This window comes from Oncorhynchus mykiss, chromosome 23, assembly GCF_057628025.1.
Source record: "Oncorhynchus mykiss isolate SJ-2025 chromosome 23, ASM5762802v1, whole genome shotgun sequence".
NCBI classification, from domain to species: domain Eukaryota; kingdom Metazoa; phylum Chordata; class Actinopteri; order Salmoniformes; family Salmonidae; genus Oncorhynchus; species Oncorhynchus mykiss.
The window spans coordinates 56170405-56198281 of record NC_143044.1 but is presented as its reverse complement, the minus strand read 5'-3'; the positions used below and the strand labels follow the sequence as shown (position 1 = coordinate 56198281).

Genomic DNA, 27877 nt, shown 5'->3' with positions numbered 1-27877 from the left:
TGCACTATGATATAAAGGACTATATAAAGGCCATGTATTTACCATGTCAATTGGCTATAGGACTATCCACTGATCTCTCTCTCTCTCAGCAGGCGACGACACGGGAAGCAGGCGACGACACGGGAAACAGGCGACGACACGGATAAGTGATATCAAAGTTGTACACAAGCAACCTATTCCAGAGTTGCACGTTTTAAAGTTTGAAAAGCCATTCGATCTTAAAAGTGATTTAGAAGGAGTAGCTTTCCAAAGAATAAGATCTAGGTCAAAGATCAAGGAATGTGACTGAAGTCACACCAATAACTCTTTATTAGACAGAAATATACACATTTAGAGAAGCAGATATTTAAATGTTAAAATGTTTGACTTCTTCAGGTTGTTTCTCGGGATCCTCTCCTCTCTCTAGGTGCAGGTTGCTGTAAGGATATTGTTTGGGTGCCTGGAATAGAGAACAGGGATGACCTAACAGGGGGCATCAGACAGGATGTACCTATTCACCTTTCCTACAGAAGAGGACATTTGAAGACCTTTGTACTTTTTAAAAACATGTGTTTGGTGAGTGTGTGAGAGGTGCTCAATGGTCTTCAATAAATACCAGAAATATATCATAAGGAAATGAAATAGCAAAATATGGATAAATGCACTTCAGTTACCAATTACTATTGAATTGGTAGCAAGGCAAGGAAACAAATGAAAACACTAACAGCAGTAGCATCATCTCCGACTCCGTGTACACCCGTCATTAAACCGTATTCAGGGATCAGATCTGTTTCTCCAACTGTAAAATCCAATGTTAGTGTCCACGGGACACATATGAGGGGTAGACCCAAAGGCTGTTATTGGATAAGCCCTTTTCAAATCCAGATATCATAGTAAAAAATGTCTTGAGATACCAAAATGGGAAAGGGTTTCAATACAACAGGAAAGACATATAATTATATTATCTTCTGGTCTGTGACATCTTAGGGGGTTACAACAGCGATTACAACGGAGACAAAGACTGATGCTCAATGCAATACTTACCACCGGCTGGTAAGATGGAAACTTCTCCCCAAGGTAGAACATCAGCAGCATGAATCCAACGAAACCAAACAGATGTTTGCACATGGTGTGCCAGGCCACAGGGCTGGGCGACGTGTCCACTCGATTCCTGATGAACATGTCAAAATCCCAGTGGATCTAGAATGAAAACATGCAACAGACGAGAACCCATTTTTTGATTTGTATTTATTTATCTGTTATTTTACCAGGTAAGTTGACTGAGAACATGTTCTCATTTGCGGCAACTACCTGGGGAATAGTTACAGGGGAGAGGAGGGGGGATGAATGAGCCAATTGTAAACTGGGGATTATTAGGTGACCGTGATGGTTTGAGGGCCAGATTGGGAATTTAGCCAGGACACCAGGGTTAACACATGGCACTCTTACGATAAGTGCCATGGGATCTTTAATGGCCTCAAAGTCAGGACACCCGTTTAACGTCCAATCCGAAAGACGGCACCCTACACAAGGCAGTGTCCCCAATCACTACCCTGGGGCATTGGGATATTTTTTAGACCAGAGGAAAGAGTGCCTCCTACTGGCCCTCCAACACCACTTCCAGCAGCATCTGGTCTCCCATCCAGGAACTGACCAGGACCAACCCTGTTTAGCTTCAGAAGCAAGCCAGCAGTGGTATGCAGGGTGGTATGCTGCTGGCAACCCACTGTCAATGAGTCAGGGAGAAATACATGAGCAGATAATGAGTCGTAGCTTACACACATTCACGTCCTGCCATTTCAAATGTCTACGTGCATAAATGTACACAATACTTTACCGTAAACAACAAGTGGCGCACTGTGAATAATATACAGTAGGGCTGTAATGATATCAGTATTGTCATATTTTCCCATGGTAAAACATTTACACGAAGCAGCTCAAACTCTTTGGTTCTTTATAAAAACCTGCTTTGTGTAAAATGTATATAGCTTGGAAAATAAATACAAAATGTGACTCTGGGTAACATGTTTGTTTCCAACATTAGTGCTGTTTTCATAAATTAGTTAATCCGCTGTGTTGTTTTCTTGTTGCGATACTAAACAAGTATCGGGATACTGGTATTGTCCCAGACCTACTATATAGTCTTATTAGTCAGTTGTGTAGTCGCGATACTAAACAAGTATCGGGATACTGGTATTGACCCAGACCTAATATATAGTCTTAGCAGTCAGTTGTGTAGTCACAATACTTGTAGGCAGATGTCTTTTATTTTTAATATACACTGAAAAAGAAATAAATTAAGCCCTGATCTATGGATTTCACATGCCTGGGAATACAGATATGCATCTGTTGATCACAAACGCCCTTACCAAAAAAAAAGGTTGGAGTGTGGATCAGAAAACCAGTCAGTATCTGGTGTGACCACCACTTGCCTCATGCAGCACGACATCTCCTTCACATAGAGTTGATCAGGCTGTTGATTGTGGCCTGTGGAATGTTGTTCCACTCCTCTTCAATGGATATGTGAAGTTGCTGGATATTGGCAGGAACTGGAACACTCTGTCGTACACGTGGATCCAGAGCATCCCAAACATGCTCAACGGGTGACATGTCTGGTGAGTATGCAGGCAATGGAAGAACGGGGACATTTTCAGCCTCCAGGAATTGTGTACAGATCCTTGCGACATGGAGCCGTGCATTATCATGCTGAAACATGAGGTGATGGCGGCAGATGAATGGCACGACAATGGACCTCAGGACTGCAGCACGGTATCTCTGTGCATTCAAAATGGCCTTTGATTAAATGCAATTGTGTTCATTGTCCGTAGCTTATGCCTGCCTGCCTATACTATAACCACACCATGGGGCACTCTGTTCACAACAGAAAACTGCTCGCCCACACAACGCCATACATGCTGTCTGCCATCTGCCCGGTACAGTTAAAACCGATATTCACCCGTGAAGAGCACACCTCCCCCTCTTTCTCAGTGGCCATCTGCCCACTGAAGTCAGTTACGACACCAAACTGCAGTCAGGTCAAGGCCCTGTTGAGGACAACAAGCACGAAGATGAGCTTCCCTGAGACGGTTTCTGACAGCTTGTGCAGATATTCTTTGTTTGTGCAAACCCACAGTTTCATCAGCTGTACGGGTGGCTGGTCTCAGACGATCCCGCAGGTGAAGAGGCCGGATGTGGTGGTCCTGGGCTTGCGTGGTTACACGTGGTCTGCGGTTGTGAGCCCGGTTGGAAGTACTGCAAAAATTCTCTAAAATGACATTGAAGCGGCTTATGGTAGAGAAATTAACATAACACTGGTGGAGATTCCTGCAGTGAGCATACCAACTGCACACTCCCTCAAAACTTGAGACATCTGTGGCATTGTGTTGTGTGAAAAAACTTTACATTTTAGTGGCCATTTATTGTCCCCAGCACAAGGTGTACCTTTGTAATGCTCATGCTGTTTAATCAGCTTCTTGATATGTCACACCTGTCAGGCGGATGGATTATCTTGGCAAAGAAGAAATGCTCAATAACAGGGACGTAAATAAATGATCAAAATTGGAAATATGCATTTTTTTTTTTTTACTACCTTGTGCATATGAAACCAATATTTTACATGTTGCATTTATATTTTTGTTCAGTGTAAGTAGAGTGAGATCTGATACTGTATCTAGACAACACTATTAGTCTCCCCCCCAGTTCCTCCTCTATCTTACCATCTCCCCCCCAGTTCCTCCTCTATCTTACCGTCTCCCCCCAGTTCGTCCTCTATCTTACCGTCTCTCCCCAGTTCCTCCTCTATCTTACCGTCTCTCCCCAGTTCCTCCTCTATCTTACCGTCTCTCCCCAGTTCGTCCTCTATCTTACCGTCTCTCCCCAGTTCCTCCTCTATCTTACCGTCTCTCCCCAGTTCCTCCTCTATCTTACCGGCTCTCCCCAGTTCCTCCTCAGGTCTGGATGGTCCCAGGAATACCAGGGGTCTCTCTCATGCTGGGATCTGTCTGGCAATTGTGGGTAGTCTCCATACCTACCGAAGCACAACAGGAAAAAAAGTGTGTAGGTGAATAACCTTAGGTAATGCACATATCCTGAAATGTTAAAACTCCCATTGCTGTCCAATATTTGTTCTCATACCTTATATATAGTGCATCCCATAGGGCTCTGGTCAAAACTAGTGCACTATGTAGGGAATTGTAAACTGTTTGGGATGCAGAGCCTCAGTCATTTCAGTGAGAGTTCACCCCATAGGTTGAATTACCAAATCAATTTGCTAGTTGTCTGGCAAAGCAACATAGCTCCTGCTGTAATGGGGTGGTGTATAGATGACAGGAAAACAATAGCATGTGTGCCCTTCCTTATCCACGCTACCTTACCCCTCGCCATTATCCGGGATTGGTTCATAATCCTCCACCCTCATGTTGTACTTCTTCGCTGCAGCTGCTCTCTCCTCGGGCGTTTGGGGGTATGGCCCTGGCAGCATGCCCTTGGAAGGTCCAGAGGCTATACAACATTTGGAAAGACGTTAATACAGTACCATTTAGCCCCATGATCAACCAGAGTGGGATTGTTAGCTAACTAGCCGTTTGAGAGTAACGTTAGGAATTGCTTTAAGAAATGTACAGTGTATATACCTAGCGTAGCTACTTGCACAAGTTATCCAAAGACAGTAACGTTGGCTGGCCAGGTAACCGTGTATGGGATCTAGCCTAATATTTGATCGTAGACAGTTAGCTACATAATACTGAATGAAGCTTTCACTAACGTTAGTAAACCACTGAACGAGATGCAGCTCTGTTGTAGGCTAGCTCAAGGTTAGCGACACTTTGCCTGGCATGTTCTAACTTCCATTCCAACGTGATACAGGCATTTTGCATAAGTACAACGATAAAGATCCATGAACCAACCTGCTCTGATTTGGGAGAAAAGCGCCGAGAAGCCTGGCTGTTTCCCCTTGGAAAGAGCTCGAGCCCAATTTCTGAAACCCACGGCAGCCATGTTCAATTGTTGCTGTGACATTGAACAGTGAAATACGCATGCGTCCGGTGACAACTTCGGGAAATGTCTTCTTTTTTTTTTCTTCTCTTCGCTTCTTCTTCTTTGGGATTTGGTTGGTGGATTGCATCCAACTTGAAGGTGCATACACCGCCATCTACTGTACTGGAGGGTGAGGCCAAGCGACCACTTTCTCCAAAAATGTCAGTCCTACTGGACCAGATTCTACTTCATTCAAACTCGGCGGTCCTCCCTATACTGCATCCTCACTCCCAGGTTCCATCTCTGAGCTACTGGAGGACGTGTTCCTGTTTTTACACGTGACGCCAAGCTCCCTCACCTCACCACCTGCCACCGCAGTTAATTCAACCTCACTCTCAGGCTCCATCTCTGAGCTACTGGAGGACGTGTTCCTGTTTTTACACGTGACGCCAAGCTCCCTCACCTCACCACCTGCCACCGCAGTTAATTCAACCTCACTCTCAGGCTCCATCTCTGAGCTACTGGAGGACGTGTCCCTGTTTGTACACGTGACGCCAAGCTCCCTCACCACACCACCTGCCACCGCAGTTAATTCAACCTTCACTCTCGTCACGTTCAATTTCCTTCTTCTGTAGCTTTTCCAAAGGTTCTGTGATATCCTCCATTCCATATTCACTCAAAACATATTCCACTTTTCTTCCTTGTCTACTACCATCATTACCACCTTTAAAAAAGGGGGTATTTTTTACAGAATAGCAGTCTCTTTGATCGTAAAAATGTCAAAGAATAGAAATGTCAAACATAAAACAATCCAAATAGTGAATTTTTTATTTTATTCTCAAACATCCACAGTGCTCGGTTAAATGGTGTATATTGTATATCCTTCCATACAAGTAGGCTTGAGTTTCTATGCAGCTGGAGACTTGGGTTTCTCCTACTGTAGCCTACACATGTTGTTTTAACAATGTTAAACAATTAAATGGACAACACATTGTAAGATTTCAGCCAAAAGATTTATTGACTTCCTCTGTTTTGCAACAATAACAAAAGGGAGTAGTTAGTTATATTGAGACCATAGTGATATGCCTACTGGTCACCAACAGGGGCTGGAGGGATCTAATATTCTGAGTGAATGCACTGAAACTCAGAGTCCTTCTCCCTTCTCCATCAGATCCAGCTCAGCTGCATTTAGTCTGCATTTACTGAGGGATCGTCACTCTGCCTCTGCTGATGAAGGACCCACTTTCTTGACAGCCATAAAGGGAACAGATGACTCCATTTATAGTAGGCCTGCAATGTCTTTTTCCACTTTCTCAGTAGGGCCATGAAGTTCATAACTGGGGAAAAGGAGAGGCCATTATAGAATAGGACATTAAGTATTTTCAAATCTTATTTGTTAATTAATTAATTAATTAATTCTATGAATGAATGCATGAATGATTGATACATGTTATATACACTGTCAAATCATTTTTCATTCATGTGTTTAACTTACCGCCTGAAAGGCGCCCCATCAGAATCGATTAGAAACTTCTCAAAGTTCCAGCGAATATCGTTGACTTTGATGGGTGACCAGTAGAACTTCTTTATATCTCCTATGACAGGGTTCACATAGGGCAAAGACTCCTGTTGTACAAGACATTAACAAATGCTGTTAGTGAGGTCTAATGTCCATAAGGTATTCAACTTGTCCCCAGAGTGCAGTACATAATAGTGCATAAGGACATATACTACCTTGAGATAGGCGAAAAGAGGACATGTCAAATATACTACCTTGAGATAGGCGAAAAGAGGACATGTCAAATATACTACCTTGAGATAGGCGAAAAGAGGTTCTTCATTCAACCCATTGACCTCGATCTTGCCAAACACAGGGAACTTGGGGACAAACCCCCCACCTGGCCTTACATACTTGAGAAGGTTGAGGGTTTCATGATTTACCTCTGAAGGAAGAAACAACAACAAATGCAACAGACCAGTGAGCTTATTAGTTCTGAAACAGAGGCATTTATAAAAACAGACTGGTCTCGTCATCACGCATGACAAACAAGCACACTATTTAACTTGGCAAGTCATTTAAGAACAGATTCTTATTTACAATGACGGCCTACCCCTAACCAGGACGACAATGGGCTAATTGTTCGCCACCCTTTGGGACTCCCAATCACAACTGGTTGTAATACAGCCTGGAATTGAACCAGGGTCTGTAGTAAGATGCAGTGCTTTAGACCGCTGCCCCACACATGAGCGTTTTGACACATAGCATTACTCCTAGAGACAAAGTAAGTTACAACAGATCAAAAACCTTTATTGTTATTTCAAAAAGACTCTCTTACCAGGTGCCTGAAGACCAAACTGATTGCAGGGGAATCCCAGGACAGTGAAGTTGAGGTCACCAAACATTTCCATGAGTGCGTTCATTCTGTGGTACTGTTAGGATGACACATACAATTAGAACACCACCTCAACATTCCCCTTGGGCTGACTCTAGAATATCTCTAATACTACAACACAATCAAAGGTTTGGCCTATGCCCGCATTAGGCTTTTAGCCTGTATAGGCTAGCACCATGAATCCTCGTTAGCCTACCTCCTCTATCGTTGACCCTCAGAAGGTGGCCAGGTTGACAATGAGGAGCACCTTGCCCCTGTAGATACCGAGAGGAACGCTCTGACCGTTCAAGGTCTCAGCGCTGAAATCATAGATTGATTTAACGCACGCCATTAGAGGTTCTACTTCTTCTTTAGCTTGTAGCCTTTATCCAGAGCAGAGCAGTCAGCGGTGGGTATTCACTAAAGCCACCCGGTTGGTCCTCCTCATTCAGAGAACCATAACTATAGGCTCAGCAGTTGTTCAGCGTGGTTGACTCCATTGTGTCGCGGCATGCTAAGAGATGAATTGACAGGATGGTTATTTGTTCAGCAGTTTGCATGGGTATGCAGATCATGTTAGTGACAGTTAGTCATTGGTTATCTCTCCTTATTCACTTGACAGGTATGTAAGAAAATCGATGCATATCTTGGAAATACTAATAATATACTAATAAATACTAATATTGGTGCCGTTCCTGGGGTCACTATAGGACATATGATCTATTTTACAATAAACAAATAAAGTACTATATCGTCATATTATTGATTATTTTATACATGGTAGAGAAATAAGTATGATCAACATAACCAAAGCTTAGATGGAATTTAATATTTAATTAATTGAGCCTATTGGTTATTGCTGTGTCAAAGATTGGCCTATACCTTTTGTTTGCTATACATTAATACATTGCATTTGTAGAACACTTTTTATTTACTGACATGAATCAAAGCTCTTCACATTGTGAGCAACCATTGGATAATACAAATAATTCCTTCTGATAAAGAACTGATCAAGTCATTCCTACGATTGCCAATATGACAAAAGAAAAGCAATGCTTTTCCTTATTTGGAGCGGTTACAGCAAAGATAATATTCCTCTCGTGTAACAGACATTGACCGGGGGGTGCGTATCGGTAAAATCCACAGGCGTCGAATGTCACTTGGATCCTAACGCTCGGTCGTATATTTTTTTTTTTACCAAAATATCGCACATACTTGTCAAAGACCATCAATAACTACTCCAATGTATTATTTTTCTCAGCTTTATTTCTCCCAAAACAAACACATTTACTGAGATATAGATTCCCTATTCCTGCGCAGAGAGGTTGACTCTGCATTCTGGAACGTACCCAGTGTCCGAACCCGGAAGTTTGGGAATACAGACAAAAAAGCTGTCGCTGATCCAGAAAGCTTCAACCAAGGCTCACAAGATAGCTAACAAACTGTCGTTGTACATGTAGCTATCTCGCATATTTCTGCGGATTCAAAATGGATGCGGAAACAGAGTGTTGCAAGTATGTATTTTGTAAGCACGTATTTTTGTTTTAACGTTACAATAAAAACGTGTCAGCAGAACTAGCTAACCGTTAGTTACCTATTCTTACTACTGTAGTTTGCTACGGCAGTTGGAGAATGCATGTCCTGCAGAATCATCACATGCTTTACGCTTGAGCTAGCTAGCTACATATCTAGCCATCAATCTTTGTAGAGCTAGTTCGAACGCGAGGCAGACGTTGATGTGTGACTGTGCTAAATTTGTCCATTAACTTGTTCATCAGTTGATCAAGTTTGAAATGTCTGTTGGCAGATGTCACCTCTTGGATTTGCCCTGGGAGGATGTGTTGGTAACGCACATCTTCTGCTACCTGCCATTACGCCAGCTGGTGCGGCTACAGAGAGTGAGCAAGCAGTTCTATGCCCTCATCCAGGTGTACCTGGCCAACTGTCGCACCTTTGACCTCACACAGGTAGGCCACACATGACCCATTCTATTTATTTCAGGATTTCCTTACAGTTTCTTGTACTTAAATGCTCATACACTATTTAGCCTAATACTCAGTTTTAGATCACACTCCTGTAATGTTCACAGATAGGGCCTAGCCTTCCCAAGGAGGCATTCTGCAACATACTAAGGGACAACAAAGTCCTACAGAACTTGTCCGTCCAGAACTGCTCCGATTGGGTGACAGACACGGAGCTGCTGCCTGTGATTGGCCAGAACCAGCACCTGCTGAGAGTAGACATGAGGGGATGTGACCGGCTGACCCGTCACTCCTTAGTAGCGGTGTCGTTGAGCTGCACACACCTGCAGTACCTGGGCCTGGCCCACTGTGAATGGGTGGACAGCCTGTCCATACGCAGCCTGGCTGACCACTGTGGGGGCCTGAGGTCCATCGACCTGACTGCCTGCCGCCAGCTCAAAGACGAGGCCATCTGCTATTTATCCAAGAAGTGTCTGAAGATGAGGTCGCTGTCTGTGGCGGTCAACGCCAACATTACAGACGTGTCTGTGGAGGAAGTGGCCAAGAACTGCAGGGAGCTGGAACAGCTGGACCTGACAGGCTGCCTGAGGGTTAGGAACGACTCCATCAGGTACTGTTGTTTTGATACACTGACTGCTCAAATCATTGGTATAATCTCTCTCTGTCTGTGTGTGTTTGTATTTTGCTAATGTAGGTTATCTACATACTAGTCATATATACTATTTAGGTTCTAGTCAGGTTCATATACTTATTCAGGTTCTAGTCAGGTTCATATACTTAGTCAGGTTAATATACTTAGTCAGGTCTGTATACTAGTCAGGTTAATATACTAGTCAGGGTTATATACTATTTAGGCTCTAGTCAGGTTCATATATTTAGTCAGGTTAATATACTAATCAGCTTCTAGTCAGGATCATATACTAGTCAGGTTGATATACCAGTCAGGTTCGTGTACAAGGCAGGTTAATATACTCGTCAGGATCATATGCTAGTCAGGATCATATGCTAGTCAGGTTCATGTACTAGTCTGGTTCATGTACTAGTCTGGTTCATGTACTAGTCTGGTTCATATACTAGTCTGGTTCATATACTAGTCAGGTTCATATACTAGTCAGGTTCTAGTCTGGTTCATGTACTAGTCAGGTTAATGTACTAACCAGGTTCATGTACTAGCCAGGTTCTAGTCTGGTTCATTACCATGTTTGGTTCACATGCTAGTCTGGTACAGGTTCTAGTCAGGATCCTATACTAGTCAAGTTGATATACTAGTCAGGTTCTAGTCAGGTTCATATACTAGTCTAGGCTTTATACTGGGGAAGAGAAGGACATGTTTCATCCCTCTCCAGACAGTTGGGCGTGGCCACTGAGTGAGCATAAAATGACTTATGAAAACAATTCTCTCATTTAGAAAGATAAAATTACATTTTAATATTTTCACAAATAGTTTCATATTTAAACATTTCAATTGCATAACAATTTCATGTGAATCTGATAACTAGAATGTGTAGACTTTCCAAGATAGAATTTATGTCATCCTATCATCAGTAATAATGTCCCAGACGACAACTGATCTGACATCATATTCTTTAAGTAACAACGGACACTTTCAACTGGTTGGATTACAGAAATATTGTCCCATTCCCCAACCTTTTGATGTTACCATACTATCTCTATGTTAAAAAAAGGCTTTCCAAGAGTCCATTCTGTAGAGTAGAGAGAGAAAAGGTATTTATGGGGGAGGGGAGGGGAGGGGGGGGGGGGGTCATAAACCTCACCCAACAGGGTAATGTCATGACACATTTTTTAGATCATCTGCAATGGCACACCTGTAAGAACCCTCTTCGTGCTGTGTCCAGGACGGTCGCAGAGTACATCCTGCTCCAGCTTGCTTTGGATGAAGGGGAGACTGGCACTCCTACTTTGATATCCACTGGTAAACCTGCCCTTACACCTTTTGGTCCTGCTGTGTGTGTGTGCGTGCAGGACTGTTGCAGAGTACTGCCCCAAGCTGCAGTCTCTGAAGGTGAACCACTGTCACAACGTGACTGAGTCCAGTCTGGACCCCCTGCGGAAGAGGAACGTTGAGATTGACGTGGAGCCACCACTACAGAGGGCCCTTGTGCTGCTGCAGGTATGAGGGCGAAGGATGCACTCATGTACACTTACTGCTGTCATTTATAACACAACAATTAGTGTATTTGAATAATCACATATCACCCCCCCCCCCCTCAGTTTTAACACTTAAGAACATCTGGTACCTTATACGTTTTAATGTGAATGGCTGAACACACAGTGTCTTGTATTGTTTCACTGAGGCATTGATGAAAGCAATTGTACTGTAAGGACCGTACAAAACAAAATTTCCATCTGAAAGGATGTGAAGTATCATCTATAATGTATTGTTGTTGTTTGTCTATTTCCCTGGTGATACTGCAGGATGTGGTGGGGTTCGCTCCCTTCATCAACCTCCAGATCTAGGCTAAAGGACATCTGTATTATTCATCCAACCAATTGGAAACAGGTAGGCTAGCTAGGCTAAAGGACATCTGTATTACTCATCCAACCAATTGGAAACAGGTAGGCTAGCTAGGCTAAAGGACATATATTACTCATCCAACCAATTGGAAACAGGTAGGCTAGCTAGGCTAAAGGACATCTGTATTATTCATCCAACCAATTGGAAACAGGTAGGCTAGCTAGGCTAAAGGACATCTGTATTATTCATCCAACCAATTGGAAACAGGTAGGCTAGCTAGGCTAAAGGACATCTGTATTACTCATCCAACCAATTGGAAACAGGTAGGCTAGCTAGGCTAAAGTACATCTGTATTACTCATCCAACCAACTGGAAACAGGTAGGCTAGCTAGGCTAAAGGACATCTGTATTACTCATCCAACCAACTGGAAACAGGTAGGCTAGCTAGGCTAAAGTACATCTGTATTACTCATCCAACCAACTGGAAACAGGTAGGCTAGCTAGGCTAAAGTACATCTGTATTACTCATCCAACCAATTGGAAACAGGTAGGCTAGCTCGCTAGCTAACACTTCTCAGAATCAGCTAAATATTTAAGTATTTTTGCTCTAAATACCTGTTTAGGTGTGTTCCTATGTATTCATGCAGTATAAATGCTATGTAACTACAAATCTCCTGAAGTGTGCACTTGTTCACTACTCCCCATATGTAAAGTATTGGATAGGTGTAGGTACGGTCTAGACAGTTTCCACAATATTTATTTTACCAGTAAAAGCAGTGCATTCTTAGGGACAAAGGACAGAATATTGGACTCTACTTTAATGTTCTGCAGTCTATGTAACCAGAGGTATTGTTTTTTTTTGTGCAGGTTTTCCTCCACTAGGAGAATGACCTGTTTCAATTGAAACACACCCTGTGTATGCTGGGACATCAATTAAGCAATTCAAGAAACAAACAAAAACGGATGTATATGGCAAATATATTGTGAAACTTGTCTCTTTTTTATTTATTACAGTGATGTTGCAGATTATAATTATGCACTTAGGAAAAGACTGAAGGAAGCCGTGCACTTTTCAGTAACGCTGTCACGAGTCCAAAAGATTCCTGCAGTATTTAAGTTGTATCTCATCACACACTAACAACACTTTAGATGGTCTTGTGATCTATAGCTTTTAAAAAAAGGACCGTTCCAACCAAAGGAGAAGCCGTAACTATAAGAGCATATTGTTGAGTTTTTGTGTGTTTATTGACATGTTACTCTGCTAAATGTACGATACATACACCTCTAAATGTCTCATACAGATTAGCTAGGTAAACTTTTATATATATTAGGTAAGTAAATGTTTTATATTCGGTAAATAAATGTTTTATATTGTGTGTTTGCATTGACCTTACATTGACTGAAACTCTTCTCTTCGTACAATATTCTTTTTAATGGTTAGTTGAGCTGATCAGTCTTGGCCCAGCCCACCATTTTGTTAAAATGTGTCGTTTTAAAATGTTATAAGACTCTGGATACCGTGATCTTGAAATCCTCCTTTTTGCCTGTTTACTTCAGGAAATCTGCTTTTCCATGTTGAATGTAAAACGACATTTTAGTTCCATAAGCTTTCTCATATGCTAGGCTATGAAGAAGGACACGTTTCTGTTTGTTTTTCAATAGTCACATATTACAATCTCAGTTTTACATCTGGGAAGAAACATGAGAGGAACATGCAGTGTAAAGTCTATGTTAATGTGATCACCCCACGTTGTATTGTTCCACTGAGGAGTTACAGTATTGAAACTAGTTGTATTCCATGTGTAATAAGGGACCATCCAATCATGTCTATCTGAGAATATAAAGCACTATCTATAACCAATGAGCGTTTTTATCTTTGTCTTGCTAGTTATCTTACTACGTTCTCTGGGTGGCAGTTGGAAGGAACAGGACTTCTCTTTGTGTAAACATAACATTACAACCGGAAGGAATGCTCTCTTCCTGTAACAAACAGATGGCTGTACATGTGCACGCCATTGAACTTTAAGTGAAAACGTACTTAAATTCAGGCATGGAAGGTGACACTGTTCTTCTAATTATCCCACAATGCTTCACTGCGAATCGAGAAGTGGGGGGTATTTTTTACTGTCACAGTACTCGGCCTCCTGACTGTTAATGCAACCAGGGTCAGTTTTACAGCCTTACCCTTGTAACAGTTTTTAGGGGTTAAATGCCTTGCTCAAGGCCACAATGGCAGTAGGGGGATGGTACCAACCCCGTGCCTGTTGTCTTTTAGATGCTGTGCTTGATTTAGTTTGCCTGTTGCAATGCAATCAATGGAATAGTCCAAAAAAAGTGCAAACCCCACTCACCCATCTGGCAAACCCCACTCACCCATCTGGCAAACCCCACTCACCCATCTGGCAAACCCCACTCACCCATCTGGCAAACCCCACTCACCCATCTGGCAAACCCCACTCACCCATCTGGCACACCCCACTCACCCATCTGGCACACCCCACTCACCCATCTGGCAAACCCCACTCACCCATCTGGCAAACCCCACTCACCCATCTGGCAAACCCCACTCACCCATCTGGCAAACCCCACTCACCCATCTGGCAAACCCCACTCACCCATCTGGCAAACCCCACTCACCCATCTGGCAAACCCCACTCACCCATCTGGCAAACCCCACTCACCCATCTGGCAAACCCCACTCACCCATCTGGCAAACCCCACTCACCCATCTGGCACACCCCACTCACCCATCTGGCACACCCCACTCACCCATCTGGCACACCCCACTCACCCATCTGGCACACCCCACTCACCCATCTGGCACACCCCACTCACCCATCTGGCACACCCCACTCACCCATCTGGCAAACCCCACTCACCCATCTGGCAAACCCCACTCACCCATCTGGCACACCCCACTCACCCATCTGGCAAACCCCACTCACCCATCTGGCAAACCCCACTCACCCATCTGGCAAACCCCACTCACCCATCTGGCAAACCCCACTCACCCATCTGGCAAACCCCACTCACCCATCTGGCACACCCCACTCACCCATCTGGCACACCCCACTCACCCATCTGGCACACCCCACTCACCCATCTGGCACACCCCACTCACCCATCTGGCAAACCCCACTCACCCATCTGGCAAACCCCACTCACCCATCTGGCAAACCCCACTCACCCATCTGGCACACCCCACTCACCCATCTGGCAAACCCCACTCACCCATCTGGCAAACCCCACTCACCCATCTGGCAAACCCCACTCACCCATCTGGCAAACCCCACTCACCCATCTGGCAAACCCCACTCACCCATCTGGCAAACCCCACTCACCCATCTGGCACTCCCACACAGGCTCAAGCAAACACTCAAACAACAAGCTGAATGAAGTCAACTTGAACTTTTAACACTGTTGGTCCTGCTTCAGGAACCCTCACATGCTGACAGCTCTCTGACTAGCTGGAGGACCCAGTGTTACACCTCAACAGGAATATTATGCCAGTAAATATCTGAAGGAAGATGCACAAACATACAGAGACAGTCCCTGAGGTAACCAAATACTGTATATGAACAATGTTGTGTATTTTGAAGTGTTCTTGTGGGTTAGCTAAGGCTTAATGCCCGAGGAGGCAGAGTAGCCCGTTATGCTTTTGAGAATAGAATGTTGATGTCTGGACGATGTAGAAACGATGTAGAATTGCATCATTTAAAATGTAGTATTAAAAAAAAAAAAAGTCTGCAAGACGTCTTTCCAATTAACAAACTATGTCTAAACTGCATCTTCCCAATGCGTAATGGTTACATTGTGCCTACGTTGGGCAGAGGTTTGTGTGCTATCTGGGATCAGGCATCAAATTAGCACGAAATGACAAGGGGGGGGGGGGGAGAGAGAGAGAACATCATCATTGAAAGCACATCATATTACCTTGATTTTGGGGGGCGGCAGGTATCCTAGTAAAAAATCTGTCGTTCTGAACAAGGCGGTTTTAAATATTTTTTTTTTACCTTTATTTAACTAGGCAAGTCAGTTAAGAACAAATTCTTATTTTCAATGACGGCCTAGGAACAGTGGGTTAACTGCCTGTTCAGGGGCAGAACGACAGATTGTCAGGGACAGTTCTGTCAGGGACAGTTCTGTCAGGGACAGAACGACAGAACGACCTTGTCAGCTCGGGGATATGAACTTGCAACCTTTCTGTTACTTGCAACGCTCTAAACACTAGGCTACCCTGCCACCCCAGTTAACCCACTGGTCCTAGGCTGTCATTGTAAATAAGAATTTGTTCTTAACTGACTTGCCTACTAGACTGGAGTTTTTCAGGATAAAAAATGAACAGAATGGAACTAAAAGCACAGCCAAAGTCATAGAGGACAACCTGGTTCAGTCTGCTTTCCACCAGACGCTGGGAGATGACTTCACCTTTCAGCTGGACAATACCCTAACACACACACACACACTGGAGTTGTATACCAAGACGACACTGAATCTTCCTGAGGGGCCTAGTTACAGTTTTGACCTCCACACAGCTAGGCTGCTCCCATAACGGGAGAAACAGAGCAGTACCTCGCCAGTTACTTTGCTCTAGTCCTAAACACAGACCACAAGCAGTGGACACTTAAAGGTTCCTTCATACAGTATGACATCCCTATACAATTAGTCAAACATCTTGTGTTCATGAAGACATGTTGTATGCTATATTAAAGCCTTTAAATGTTGTCGTTTGCTTATTTGAACCCCTCCAGGATCAGATCTGGACCTAAAGTCTGGACACCCTGTTGCTCTAATGGCTGTGTGTATAGAGTGATATGTATCCACGTCTACTTCTAATATGGGCAGGAAGGATGCTGCTGGGTAAATGGTCTTATTACAAATGGTTGACAATAACAAATATATATATATACTGTATAATTATTTAATACAACATTATATATTGATATGTCCAGTTAGAGACAGATCTGAAGTATGATGACACTTTTATACCTGGCCCTGAGTGTGTTCTCTTCCAAGATCAGCCAATAATATGAGTTTTCTTGTAAGCCAAACATGGGAGCCCTGAAACGACAGTTACACCTGACCTGGTGCTACAGGCCAGAACAAGCCTGTTCGACATGTTGTTCGACACGTCCCTCTAAGGCCCTTCTGCTAGCTTGCTAGCCCCGGCCTGCTAACTGCTAGCTTGCTAGCCCCGGCCTGCTAACTGCTAGCTTGCTAGCCCCGGCCTGCTAACTGCTAGCTTGCTAGCCCCGGCCTGCTAACTGTCTGAATCGCCGCGTCCCCAGCCAGCCAAACCACTCACTGGACCCATACGATCACTTGGCTATGCATGCCTCTCCCTAATATCAATATGGCTTGTCCATTACTGTTCTGGTTAGTGATTACTGTCTTATTTCACTGTAGAGCCTCTAGCCCTGCTCAATATGCTTTAATGTTCCACCTCCCACATATGCAATGACATCACAAGGTTTAAACATCTCTAGAGACTATATCTCTCTCATCATTACTCAATGTCTATGTTTACCTCCAATGTACTCTCTTCCTACCATACCTTTGTCTGTACCTTATGCCTTGAATCTATGCTATCGTGCCCAGAAACCTGCTCCCTTTACTCTCTGTTCCCGAACGTGCTAGACGGCCAGTTCTTATAGCCTTTAGCCGTACCCTTATCCTACTTCTCCTCTGTTCCTCTGGGGATGTAGAGGTTAAAACTTCTTAGGGCTGCAACGGGACTGATAACGGGATAACGGGGCCGTTAACGGGATTGATATGACAACAGCCAGTGAAAGTGCAGGGCGCCAAATTCAAAACAACAGAAATGTCATAATTAAAATTTCTCAAACATACATAGCGTATACCATTTTAAAGGTAATCTTGTTGTTAATCCCACCAAAGTGTCCGATTTCAAATAGGCTAATAAACACTGCCATTTTCCAGCCAAAGAGAGGAGTCACAAAAAGCACAAATAGAGATAAAATTAATGACTAACCTTTGATGATCTTCATCAGATGACACTCATAGGACATCATGTTACACAATACATGTATGTTTTGTTCGATACAGTGCATATTTATATTAAAATAATCTCAGTATACATTGGCGCGTTATATTCACTAGTTCCAAAAACATCCAGTGATATTGCAGAGAGCCAGATCATTTTACAGAAATACTCATTATAAATGTCAATGAAAATACAATTGTTAGACATGGAAATATAGATACATATCTCCTTAATGCAACTGCTGTGTCAGATTTCAAAAAAGCTTTACGGAAAAAGCAAACCATGCAATAATCTGAGTACAGCTTTCAGACAACAAAGCAGCCAAAAAGATACCCGCCATATTGGGTAGTCAACATTAGTCATAAATAGCATTATAAATATTCACTTACCTTTGATGATCTTCATCAGAATGCACTCCCAGGAATCCCAGTTCCACATTAAATGTTTGATTTGTTCGATAATGTCCATCATTTTTGTCCAAAGAGCTACTTTTGTTAGCACAAATCCAAAGTCATGAAGCGCGTTCCCTAGTTGCAGACAAAATGTCAAAAAGTTCCGTTACTGTCCGTAGAAACATGTCAAACGATGTATGGAATCAATCTTTATGATGTATTTAACATACAACTTCAATAATATTCCAACCGGAGAATTCCTTTGTCTTCAGAAAAGCAAAGTAATGCAGCTACCTCTCATGGGAAATGCGCATGACCAGCGCGTGACTGCTGGCAGACTTCTGACTCATTCCTCTCTCATTCGGTCCCACTTCACAATAGAATCCTCAAACAAGTTTCTAAAGACGGTTGAAATCTAGTGGAAGCCTTAGGAAGTGCAACATATCCCACTGTGTATTCAATAGGGGCTGGGTTGAAAATCCACCAACCTTAGATTTTCCACTTCCTGTTTGGATTTCTTCTCAGGTTTTTGCCTGCCATATGAGTTCTGTTATACTCGCATACAGCAGGTATATCTCACTGGTCACCCCCAAAACCAATTCTTCCTTTGGCTGCCTCTCCTTCCAGTTCTCTGCTGCCAATGACTGGAACGAACTGCAAAAATCTCTGAAGCTGGAGACTCTTACCTCCCTCACTAGCTTTAAGCACCAGCTGTCAGAGCAGCTCACAGATCACTACATCTGTACATAGCTCATCTGTAAATAGCCCATCCAATCTAGCTCATCCCCATACTGTATTTATTTATTTATCTTGCGCCTTTGCACCCAAGTATCTCAACTTGCACATTCATCCTCTGCACATCCTACCATTCCAGTGTTTAATTGCTATATTGTAATTACTTTGCCACCATGGCCTATTTATTGCCTAACCTCTCTTATCCTACCTCATTTGCACACATTGTATATAGATTTTCCTACTGTATTATTGATTGTATGTTTGTTTATTCCATGTGTAACTATGTGTTGTTGTATGTGTCGAACTGCTTTGCTTTATCTTGGCCAGGTCGCAGTTGCAAATGAGAACTTGTTCTCAACTAGCCTACCTGGTTAAATAAAGGTGTTCTCAACTAGCCTACCTGGTTAAATAAAGGTGTTCTCAACTAGCCTACCTGGTTAAATAAAGGTGAAATATATACAGTGCCTTGCGAAAGTATTCGACCCCCTTGAACTTTGCGACCTTTTGCCACATTTCAGGCTTCAAAAATAAAGATATAAAACTGTATTTTTTTGTGAAGAATCAACAACAAGTGGGACACAATCATGAAGTGGAACGACATTTATTGGATATTTCAAACTTTTTTAACAAATCAAAAACGGAAAAATTGGGCGTGCAAAATTATTCAGCCCCCTTAAGTTAATACTTTGTAGCGCCACCTTTTGCTGCGATTACAGCTGTAAGTCGCTTGGGGTATGTTTGGAACTTCTTAGGGGGTTGGGGGTGTGGAAATGACCTGGACAGGTAGGATGACCGATGTAACAGCAGAGAGGCAACTCAGTCTCTGGACCTCCTAGCAGACTGTTTCCACCAACTCCACAATCTCCAGGTTAGTTGACCTTTATTATTATTGTTGTCCGAGGAGGAAGGGTTTTCTAGACCATGTGTGTCTGCTTCTGTTTCTACCAACTCCACAATCTCCAGGTTAGTTGACCTTTATTATTATTGTTGTCCGAGGAGGAAGGGTTTTCTAGACCATGTGTGTCTGCTTCTGCTTTGCTTGTTCTTTGGAGTCTGGAACGACCGGGTTACTGTACAATGACTGTGACAACTGCTGATGTAAAAAAATGATTTAGAAATGAATTTGATTGATTGGTTGATTGGTTGGTTGATTGGTTAATTGATTGACTTATTGTCCAACCTGGATGGGGGTGTTTTTTTGTGTAGGAAAGGATGAGGTGCCAGGGTGTGTTAGTGCTGGTCACTCTGCTGGGTTTCCTGTTGGCAAACCAGCTCAACCAGGTTAAGGCTAAGGAAGGTATGTCAAGTGCGCGTGTGTGTGTACATTTTTTCCAACATCAGGACCACAATCTCCTGACAAGTCTCTAGAATCTCCTGACAAGCCACTAGAATGTCCTGACAAGCTACTAGAATGTCCTGAAAAGCCACTAGAATGTCCTGACAAGTCATTAGAATGTCCTGACAAGTCATTAGAATGTCCTGACAAGTCATTAGAATGTCCTGACAAGTCATTAGAATGTCCTGACAAGTCACTAGAATGTCCTGACAAGTCACTAGAATGTCCTGACAAGTCATTAGAATGTCCTGACAAGTCATTAGAATGTCCTCTTTCTGGGCTGTCAGTGGGCCCAGAAAACTGGATTCTGCAGAGATTGATCCTATTGCTGACAAGCAGGGTAAGAGTGTATGTTTCTCTATAGATAGATCTATCTCTCTCTCTCTCTCTCTCTCTCTCTCTCTCTCTCTCTCTCTCTCTCTCTCTCTCTCTCTCTCTCTCTCTCTCTCTCTCTCTCTCTCTCTCTCGCATAATAGACACTTGTGTTTAATTTTTAATAACTTTGACAGATCAGTAGTTGTCATCATGTTGCTAGGTAGAGTAGGGTGATATGCTAGTTTACACACTCTGTATGTGTCCTAAATGGCACTCTATTCTGTCCAGAACCCTGTGGTGTCTGGTCTAAAGTAGTGCACTGCATAGAGAATGTGGTACCATTTGGAATGCAGTCTATCATGTACTTCCTGCTGACTTTATAGATCAAAGGTCACATTGGGGGATCTAGACACGGAGCAACAGGAAGATCAAAGGTCACATTGGGGGAACAAGACACTGGGTAACAGATAACATTTCACTATCTCTGCTCTGACTCTACCTTGTGAACATGAATTGTAGTTACGTCTTTGGTTTCTGGGATTCATCTGATTACTTAATTAATAAACTTTCACTTTAAAGTTAAAATCCTTAGTTGCCACATACAGTTTTGGACTTTTTTTGGAATGATCCATTCATTCTCCAAGAAAATAACTTAGAAATGCATCATGAGCAGTCTGAGAACTTGAGCCCTCTGGATCAGGTTTTCATCAAGGATCTCTCTGTACTTTGCTCTGTTCACCTTTCTCTCGATCCTGACTAGTCACTGAAAAACATCCCCACAGCATGATGCTGCCACCACCATGCTTCATCATAGGGATGGTGTATGTTTCCTCCAGAGCGCTCAGGACCTCAGACTGGGGTGAAGGTTCACCTTCCAACAGGACAACGACCCTAAACACTCAGCCAAGACAACGCAGGTGTGGCTTTCGGACAAGTCTCTGAATGTCCTTGAGTGGCCCAGCCAGAGACCAGACTTTAACCCGATTGAACATCTCTGGAGAGACCGGAAATAGCTGTGCCACAACGCTCCCCATCCAACCTGACAGAGCTGAGAGAATCTGCAGAGAAGATTGGGACAAACTCCCCAAATACAGGTGTGCCAAGCTTGTAGCTTCATGCCCAAGAAGACACAAGGCTGTAATCGCTGCCAAAGGTGCTTCAACAAAGTACAGAGTAAAGGGTCTGAATACTTATGTAAATGTGATATTTTAGTTTTTGTATTTTTTAAAATAAATGTTCAACAATTTCCTGTTTTTGCTTTGTCATTATGGGGTATTGTGATGTCATTATGGGGTATTGTGATGTCATTATGGGGTATTGTGATGTCATTATGGGGTATTGTGTGTGGATTGATGAGGCAAAAAAACTATTAACTCAATTTTAGAATAAGGCTGTAACTTAAACAAAATGTGTGAAAAGTTAAGGTGTCTGCTGAATGCACTGTATGGGCCACAGGAAGATTGATGTGGAGAGTGTCCACAGGACTTGAAAACCCACCACCGGCCCAGGTGACAGGCCCAGGCCAATAGGCCCAGGTCAATAGGCCCAGGCCGATAGGCCCAGGCCGATAGTGGTCAAGTTCCTGAGGTTCAAGGACAAGGTAGCTGTTCTGGAAAGAGCCAAGAACTTGAGAGGAACGTATATCTTCCTCAACGAGGACTATCCTGAAGCCAGAAGAGGAAAGATCTTATCCCAGTCATGAAAGCTGCCCGAGTGCGCGTGGGGACATTGCTTACATCCGCTATGACAGGCTCATTGTCCATCCTCCCTCCCAGAAGCCTGGAAGGGATGAGCGAGTCAAGCCTATGGGTTCGTAGCTTCAACCCCGAAGCACACACACACACACACACACACCAATTGATTAATGGACTGCTGAATGTCAATTTTTTTCTCTTGCTTTGTTTGCTCTTTTCAGTATTATGTCTATCGCTGATAAGATACCCAGGAAAGGGCTGAAAATAGCCCATATTATTATATGAGGCCTTAGAAATAAGGTTCATGAAATAAATAACTTGCTAACATCAGATAACATTCATCAATTAGCCATTTCTGAGACTCACTTATATAGTTAATGTGATGATACAGCAGTAGCAATACAAGGATATAACATCGAAAGAAGGGACAGAAATTCTTATGGGGGAGGTGTTGCTGTATTCAGAGCCATGTTCCTGTAATGCTTAGAGAAGATCTTATGGGGGAGGTGTTGCTGTATTCAGAGTTATGTTCCTGTAATGCTTAGAGACGATCTTATGGGGGAGGTGTTGCTGTATTCAGAGCCATGTTCCTGTAATGCTTAGAGAAGATCTTATGGGGGAGGTGTTGCTGTATTCAGAGTCATGTTCCTGTAATGCTTAGAGAAGATCTTATGTCAAGTGTTATTGAAGTGTTTGCAGGTTCACTTGGCACATCTAAAGCCTTTTCTTTTGGGGTGTTGCTATAGGCCACCAAGTGCTAACAGTCAGTATCTAAATAATATGTGTGAAATGCTTGATAGTGTATGTGATGTAAACAGAGAGGTCTACTTTCTTGGGACCCTGAATATTGGCTGGTTTTCATCAAGGTGTCCGCTCGAGAGGAAGCTTCTTGCTGTAACCAGTGCCTGTAATCTGGGTCAGGTTATTAATCAACCTACCAGGGTGTTTACAAACACTACAGGAACAAGATCATCCACATGTATCGCAACCACAACACTTCAATAACACTTGACATAAGAGCTTCTCTGACAACTTCCGGCGCAGACAGAGATGGCCGCCTCGCTTCGCGTTCCTAGGAAACTATGCAGTTTTTTGTTTTTTTACGTGTTATTTCTTACATTAGTACCCCAGGTCATCTTAGGTTTCATTACATACAGTCGAGAAGAACTACTGAATATAAGAGCAGCGTCAACTCACCATCAGTACGACCAAGAATATGTTTTTCGCGACGCGGATCCTGTGTTCTGCCTTTCACCCAGGACAACAGAGTGGATCCCATGCAGCGACCCAAAAAAACGACTCCGAAAAAGAGGGAAACAAGGCGGTCTTCTGGTCAGACTCCGGAGACGGGCACATCGTGCACCACTCCCTAGCATCCTTCTCGCCAATGTCCAGTCTCTTGACAACAAGGTTGGTGAAATCCGAGCAAGGGTAGCATTCCAGAGGGACATCAGAGACTGTAACGTTCTTTGCTTCACGGAAACATGGCTCACTGGAGAGACGCTATCGGGGGCGGTGCAGCCAGCGGGTTTCTCCACGCATCGCGCCGACAGAAACAAACATCTTTCTGTTAAGAAGAGGGGCGGGGGCGTATGCCTTATGACTAACGAGACATGGTGTGATGAAGAAACATACAGGAACTCAAATCCTTCTGTTCACCTGATTTAGAATTCCTCACAATCAAATGTAGACCGCATTATCTACCAAGAGAATTCTCTTCGATTATAATCACAGCCGTATATATCCCCCCCCAAGCAGACACATCGATGGCTCTGAACGAACTTTATTTGACTCTTTGCAAACTGGAATCCATTTATCCGGAGGCTGCATTCATTGTTGCTGGGGATTTTAACAAGGCTAATCTGAAAACAAGACTCCCAACATTTTATCAGCATATCGATTGCGCAACCTTGGATCATTGTTACTCTAACTTCCGCGACGCATATAAGGCCCTGCCCCGCCCTCCTTTCGGAAAAGCTGACCACGACTCCATTTTGTTGATCCCTGCCTACAGACAGAAACTAAAACAAGAAGCTCCCACGCTGAGGTCTGTCCAACGCTGGTCCGACCAAGCTGACTCCACACTCCAAGACTGCTTCCATCATGTGGACTGGGACATGTTTCGTATTGCGTCAGATAACAATATTGACGAATACGCTGATTCGGTGTGCGAGTTCATTAGAACGTGCGTTGAAGATGTCGTTCCCATAGCAATTGATGGCAGCATTCGCGTGAAACTGAAAGCGCGAACCACTGCTTTTAATCAGGGCAAGGTGACTGGTAACATGACCGAATACAAACAGTGCAACTATTCCCTCCGCAAGGCTATCAAACAAGCTAAGCGTCAGTACAGAGACAAAGTAGAATCTCAATTCAACGGCTCAGACACAAGAGGCATGTGGCAGGGTCTACAGTCAATCACGGACTACAAGAAGAAATCCAGCCCAGTCACGGACCAGGATGTCCTGCTCCCAGGCAGACTAAATAACTTTTTTGCCCGCTTTGAGGACAATACAGTGCCACTGACACGGCCTGCAACGAAAACATGCAGACTCTCCTTCACTGCAGCCGAGGTGAGTAAGACATTTAAACGTGTTAACCCTCGCAAGGCTGCAGGCCCAGACAGCATCCCCAGCCGCGCCCTCAGAGCATGCGCAGACCAGCTGGCCGGTGTGTTTACGGACATATTCAATCAATCCCTATACCAGTCTGCTGTTCCCACATGCTTCAAGAGGGCCACCATTGTTCCTGTTCCCAAGAAAGCTAAGGTAACTGAGCTAAACGACTACCGCCCCGTAGCACTCACTTCCGTCATCATGAAGTGCTTTGAGAGACTAGTCAAGGACCATATCACCTCCACCCTACCCGACACCCTAGACCCACTCCAATTTGCTTACCGCCCAAATAGGTCCACAGACGATGCAATCTCAACCACACTGCACACTGCCCTAACCCATCTGGACAAGAGGAATACCTATGTGAGAATGCTGTTCATCGACTACAGCTCGGCATTCAACACCATAGTACCCTCCAAGCTCGTCATCAAGCTCGAGACCCTGGGTCTCGACCCCGCCCTGTGCAACTGGGTACTGGACTTCCTGATGGGCCGCCCCCAGGTGGTGAGGGTAGGCAACAACATCTCCACCCCGCTGATCCTCAACACTGGGGCCCCACAAGGGTGCGTTCTGAGCCCTCTCCTGTACTCCCTGTTCACCCACGACTGCGTGGCCACGCACGCCTCCAACTCAATCATCAAGTTTGCGGACGACACAACAGTGGTAGGCTTGATTACCAACAACGACGAGACGGCCTACAGGGAGGAGGTGAGGGCCCTCGGAGTGTGGTGTCAGGAAAATAACCTCACACTCAACGTCAACAAAACTAAGGAGATGATTGTGGACTTCAGGAAACAGCAGAGGGAACACCCCCCTATCCACATCGATGGAACAGTAGTGGAGAGGGTAGCAAGTTTTAAGTTCCTCGGCATACACATCACAGACAAACTGAATTGGTCCACTCACACAGACAGCATTGTGAAGAAGGCGCAGCAGCGCCTCTTCAACCTCAGGAGGCTGAAGAAATTCGGTTTGTCACCAAAAGCACTCACAAACTTCTACAGATGCACAATCGAGAGCATCCTGGCGGGCTGTATCACCGTCTGGTACGGCAACTGCTCCGCCCACAACCGTAAGGCTCTCCAGAGGGTAGTGAGGTCTGCACAACGCATCACCGGGGGCAAACTACCTGCCCTCCAGGACACCTACGCCACCCGATGTTACAGGAAGGCCATAAAGATCATCAAGGACATCAACCACCCGAGCCACTGCCTGTTCACCCCGCTATCATCCAGAAGGCGAGGTCAGTACAGGTGCATCAAAGCTGGGACCGAGAGACTGAAAAACAGCTTCTATCTCAAGGCCATCAGACTGTTAAACAGCCACCACTAACATTGAGTGGCTGCTGCCAACACACTGACACTGACACTGACTCAACTCCAGCCACTTTAATAATGGGAATTGATGGGAAATGATGTAAATATATCATTAGCCACTTTAAACAATGCTACCTTATATAATGTTACTTACCCTACATTATTCATCTCATATGCATACGTATATACTGTACTCTATATCATCGACTGCATCCTTATGTAATACATGTATCACTAGCCACTTTAACTATGCCACTTTGTTTACATACTCACCTCATGTATATACTGTACTCGATACCATCTACTGTATCCTGCCTATGCTGCTCTGTACCATCACTCATTCATATATCCTTATGTACATATTCTTTATCCCCTTACACTGTGTATAAGACAGTAGTTTTGGAATTGTTAGTTAGATTACTTGTTGGTTATTACTGCATTGTCGGAACTAGAAGCACAAGCATTTCGCTACACTCGCATTAACATCTGCTAACCATGTGTATGTGACAAATAAAATTTGATTTGATTTGATCAATTTTTTACTAATACTGTATAACTTTGTTCTGAAGCTGTATCCGAACCCATTGGATGGAGTGATCACAACATAGTGGCTATATCCAGAGAAGCCAAAGTTCCAACAGCTGGGCCTAAAATAGTGCATAAGAGATCATACAAAAGATGTGGATAATGTTGAAAATATTTGATGTGATTAATGAGGAGCATCCAGACACTGCACTTGATGAATTTATAAAATAAATTATTGATAAATATGCACCTGTTAAGAAACTGACTGTTAGAACTGTTTAAGGCTCGATGAGATTGATGAGGAATTGAAAAACTGTATGGTTGAAAGAGATGGTGCTAAATGAGTGGCTAATAAGTCTGGCTGCACATCTGACTGGCTGATTTACTGCAAATTGAGAAATTATGTGACTAAACTCTACAAGAAGAAGAATAAACTATATTGTGAATTGTTTTATTGTTTTTATTTAAGTCAGTTAAAAACAAATTCTTATTTACAATAACGGCCTACCCCGGGCAAACCCGGACGACGCTGGACCAATTTTGCGCCGCCCTGTGGGACTCCCAATCAGGGCAGGATGTGATACAGCCTGGATTCGAACCAGGGACTGTAGTGAAGCCAAGATCAATGATATAAAGAATTAAGAAAAACTTTGGAGTGCTTTAAATTAAATGATGGGCAGAAAGACACATTGAAGAGGTGAGGTGGAAAGATTATTGTTATCGATCAAACCTCCTGACATTACCATGATGGAAAGCTATTGAGGATGGTAGCTGACTCTATAGTCACTCCTATCTGTCATATCTTTAATCTGAGCCTAGAGGAAAGTCATTGTCCTCAGGCCTGGAGGGAAGCCATAGTATATCCGCTACCCAAGAGTGGTAAAGCTGCCTTTACTGGTTCTAACAGCAGACCTATCAGCTTGCTGCCAGCTCTTAGCAAATGCTGGGGAAAATGGTGTTTGACTAAATACAATGGTACTTCTCTGTAAACAAATTAACAGACTTTCAGCATGCTTATAGAGAATGGCACTCCACATGTACTGCACTGACACACATGACTGATGATTGGTTGAAAGAAATTCATAATAAGAAGATTGTGGGAGTTGTACTGTTAGAATTCAGTGCAGCCTTTAATATTATTCAAATCAAATCACATTATATT

At 43.6% G+C, this 27877-nt stretch overlaps 2 protein-coding genes and 1 pseudogene across 4 annotated transcripts; 1 reads left to right on the top strand and 2 right to left on the bottom strand.

Moving 5' to 3' along the window:
- Positions 1 to 272: 272 nt before the first annotated feature.
- Positions 273 to 5029, bottom strand: LOC110531574 (NADH dehydrogenase [ubiquinone] 1 beta subcomplex subunit 8, mitochondrial). Its single transcript, XM_090217721.1, is given in 6 exon segments — positions 273 to 439; positions 1024 to 1179; positions 3907 to 4006; positions 4353 to 4479; positions 4884 to 4902; positions 4904 to 5029. Coding segments are annotated over 6 exon segments (606 nt in total). The 5' UTR covers positions 5015 to 5029; the 3' UTR covers positions 273 to 346.
- Positions 5030 to 5947: 918 nt separating this feature from the next.
- On the bottom strand, positions 5948 to 8665 carry LOC110531553 (glutathione peroxidase 1-like; annotated as a pseudogene). The gene is made up of 6 exons (XR_016491176.1): positions 8405 to 8665; positions 7543 to 7839; positions 7290 to 7383; positions 6766 to 6896; positions 6449 to 6579; positions 5948 to 6290 (listed from the first exon to the last, which is right to left on the bottom strand). The product of XR_016491176.1 is annotated as a glutathione peroxidase 1-like (transcript).
- Positions 8666 to 8670: 5 nt separating this feature from the next.
- On the top strand, positions 8671 to 13644 carry LOC110531557 (F-box/LRR-repeat protein 15). Of its 2 annotated transcripts, none has more exons than XM_036960135.2 (6): positions 8671 to 8839; positions 9133 to 9292; positions 9415 to 9917; positions 11291 to 11438; positions 11744 to 11828; positions 12651 to 13644. In XM_036960135.2, exons 1-5 carry the CDS (start codon positions 8814 to 8816, stop codon positions 11783 to 11785), a joined length of 879 nt encoding a protein of 292 aa, XP_036816030.1. In that variant the 5' UTR covers positions 8671 to 8813; the 3' UTR covers positions 11786 to 11828; positions 12651 to 13644. The 2 variants fall into 2 exon arrangements, with proteins under 2 accessions (XP_036816030.1, XP_090073846.1); XM_090217720.1 differs by having other exon boundaries at positions 8695 to 8850.
- The last annotated feature ends 14233 nt before the right edge of the window (positions 13645 to 27877 follow it).

What these genes read in the sequence shown, in the direction of transcription:
- LOC110531557 (XM_036960135.2), top strand. Translation starts at nt 8,814, where the DNA reads ATGGATGCGGAAACAGAGTGTTGCAA. An exon ending in GCGGAAACAGAGTGTTGCAA is followed by an intron (nt 8,840 to 9,132) that starts GTATGTATTTTG and finishes GTCTGTTGGCAG; the next exon opens with ATGTCACCTCTTGGATTTGC. An exon ending in GCACCTTTGACCTCACACAG is followed by an intron (nt 9,293 to 9,414) that starts GTAGGCCACACA and finishes TAATGTTCACAG; the next exon opens with ATAGGGCCTAGCCTTCCCAA.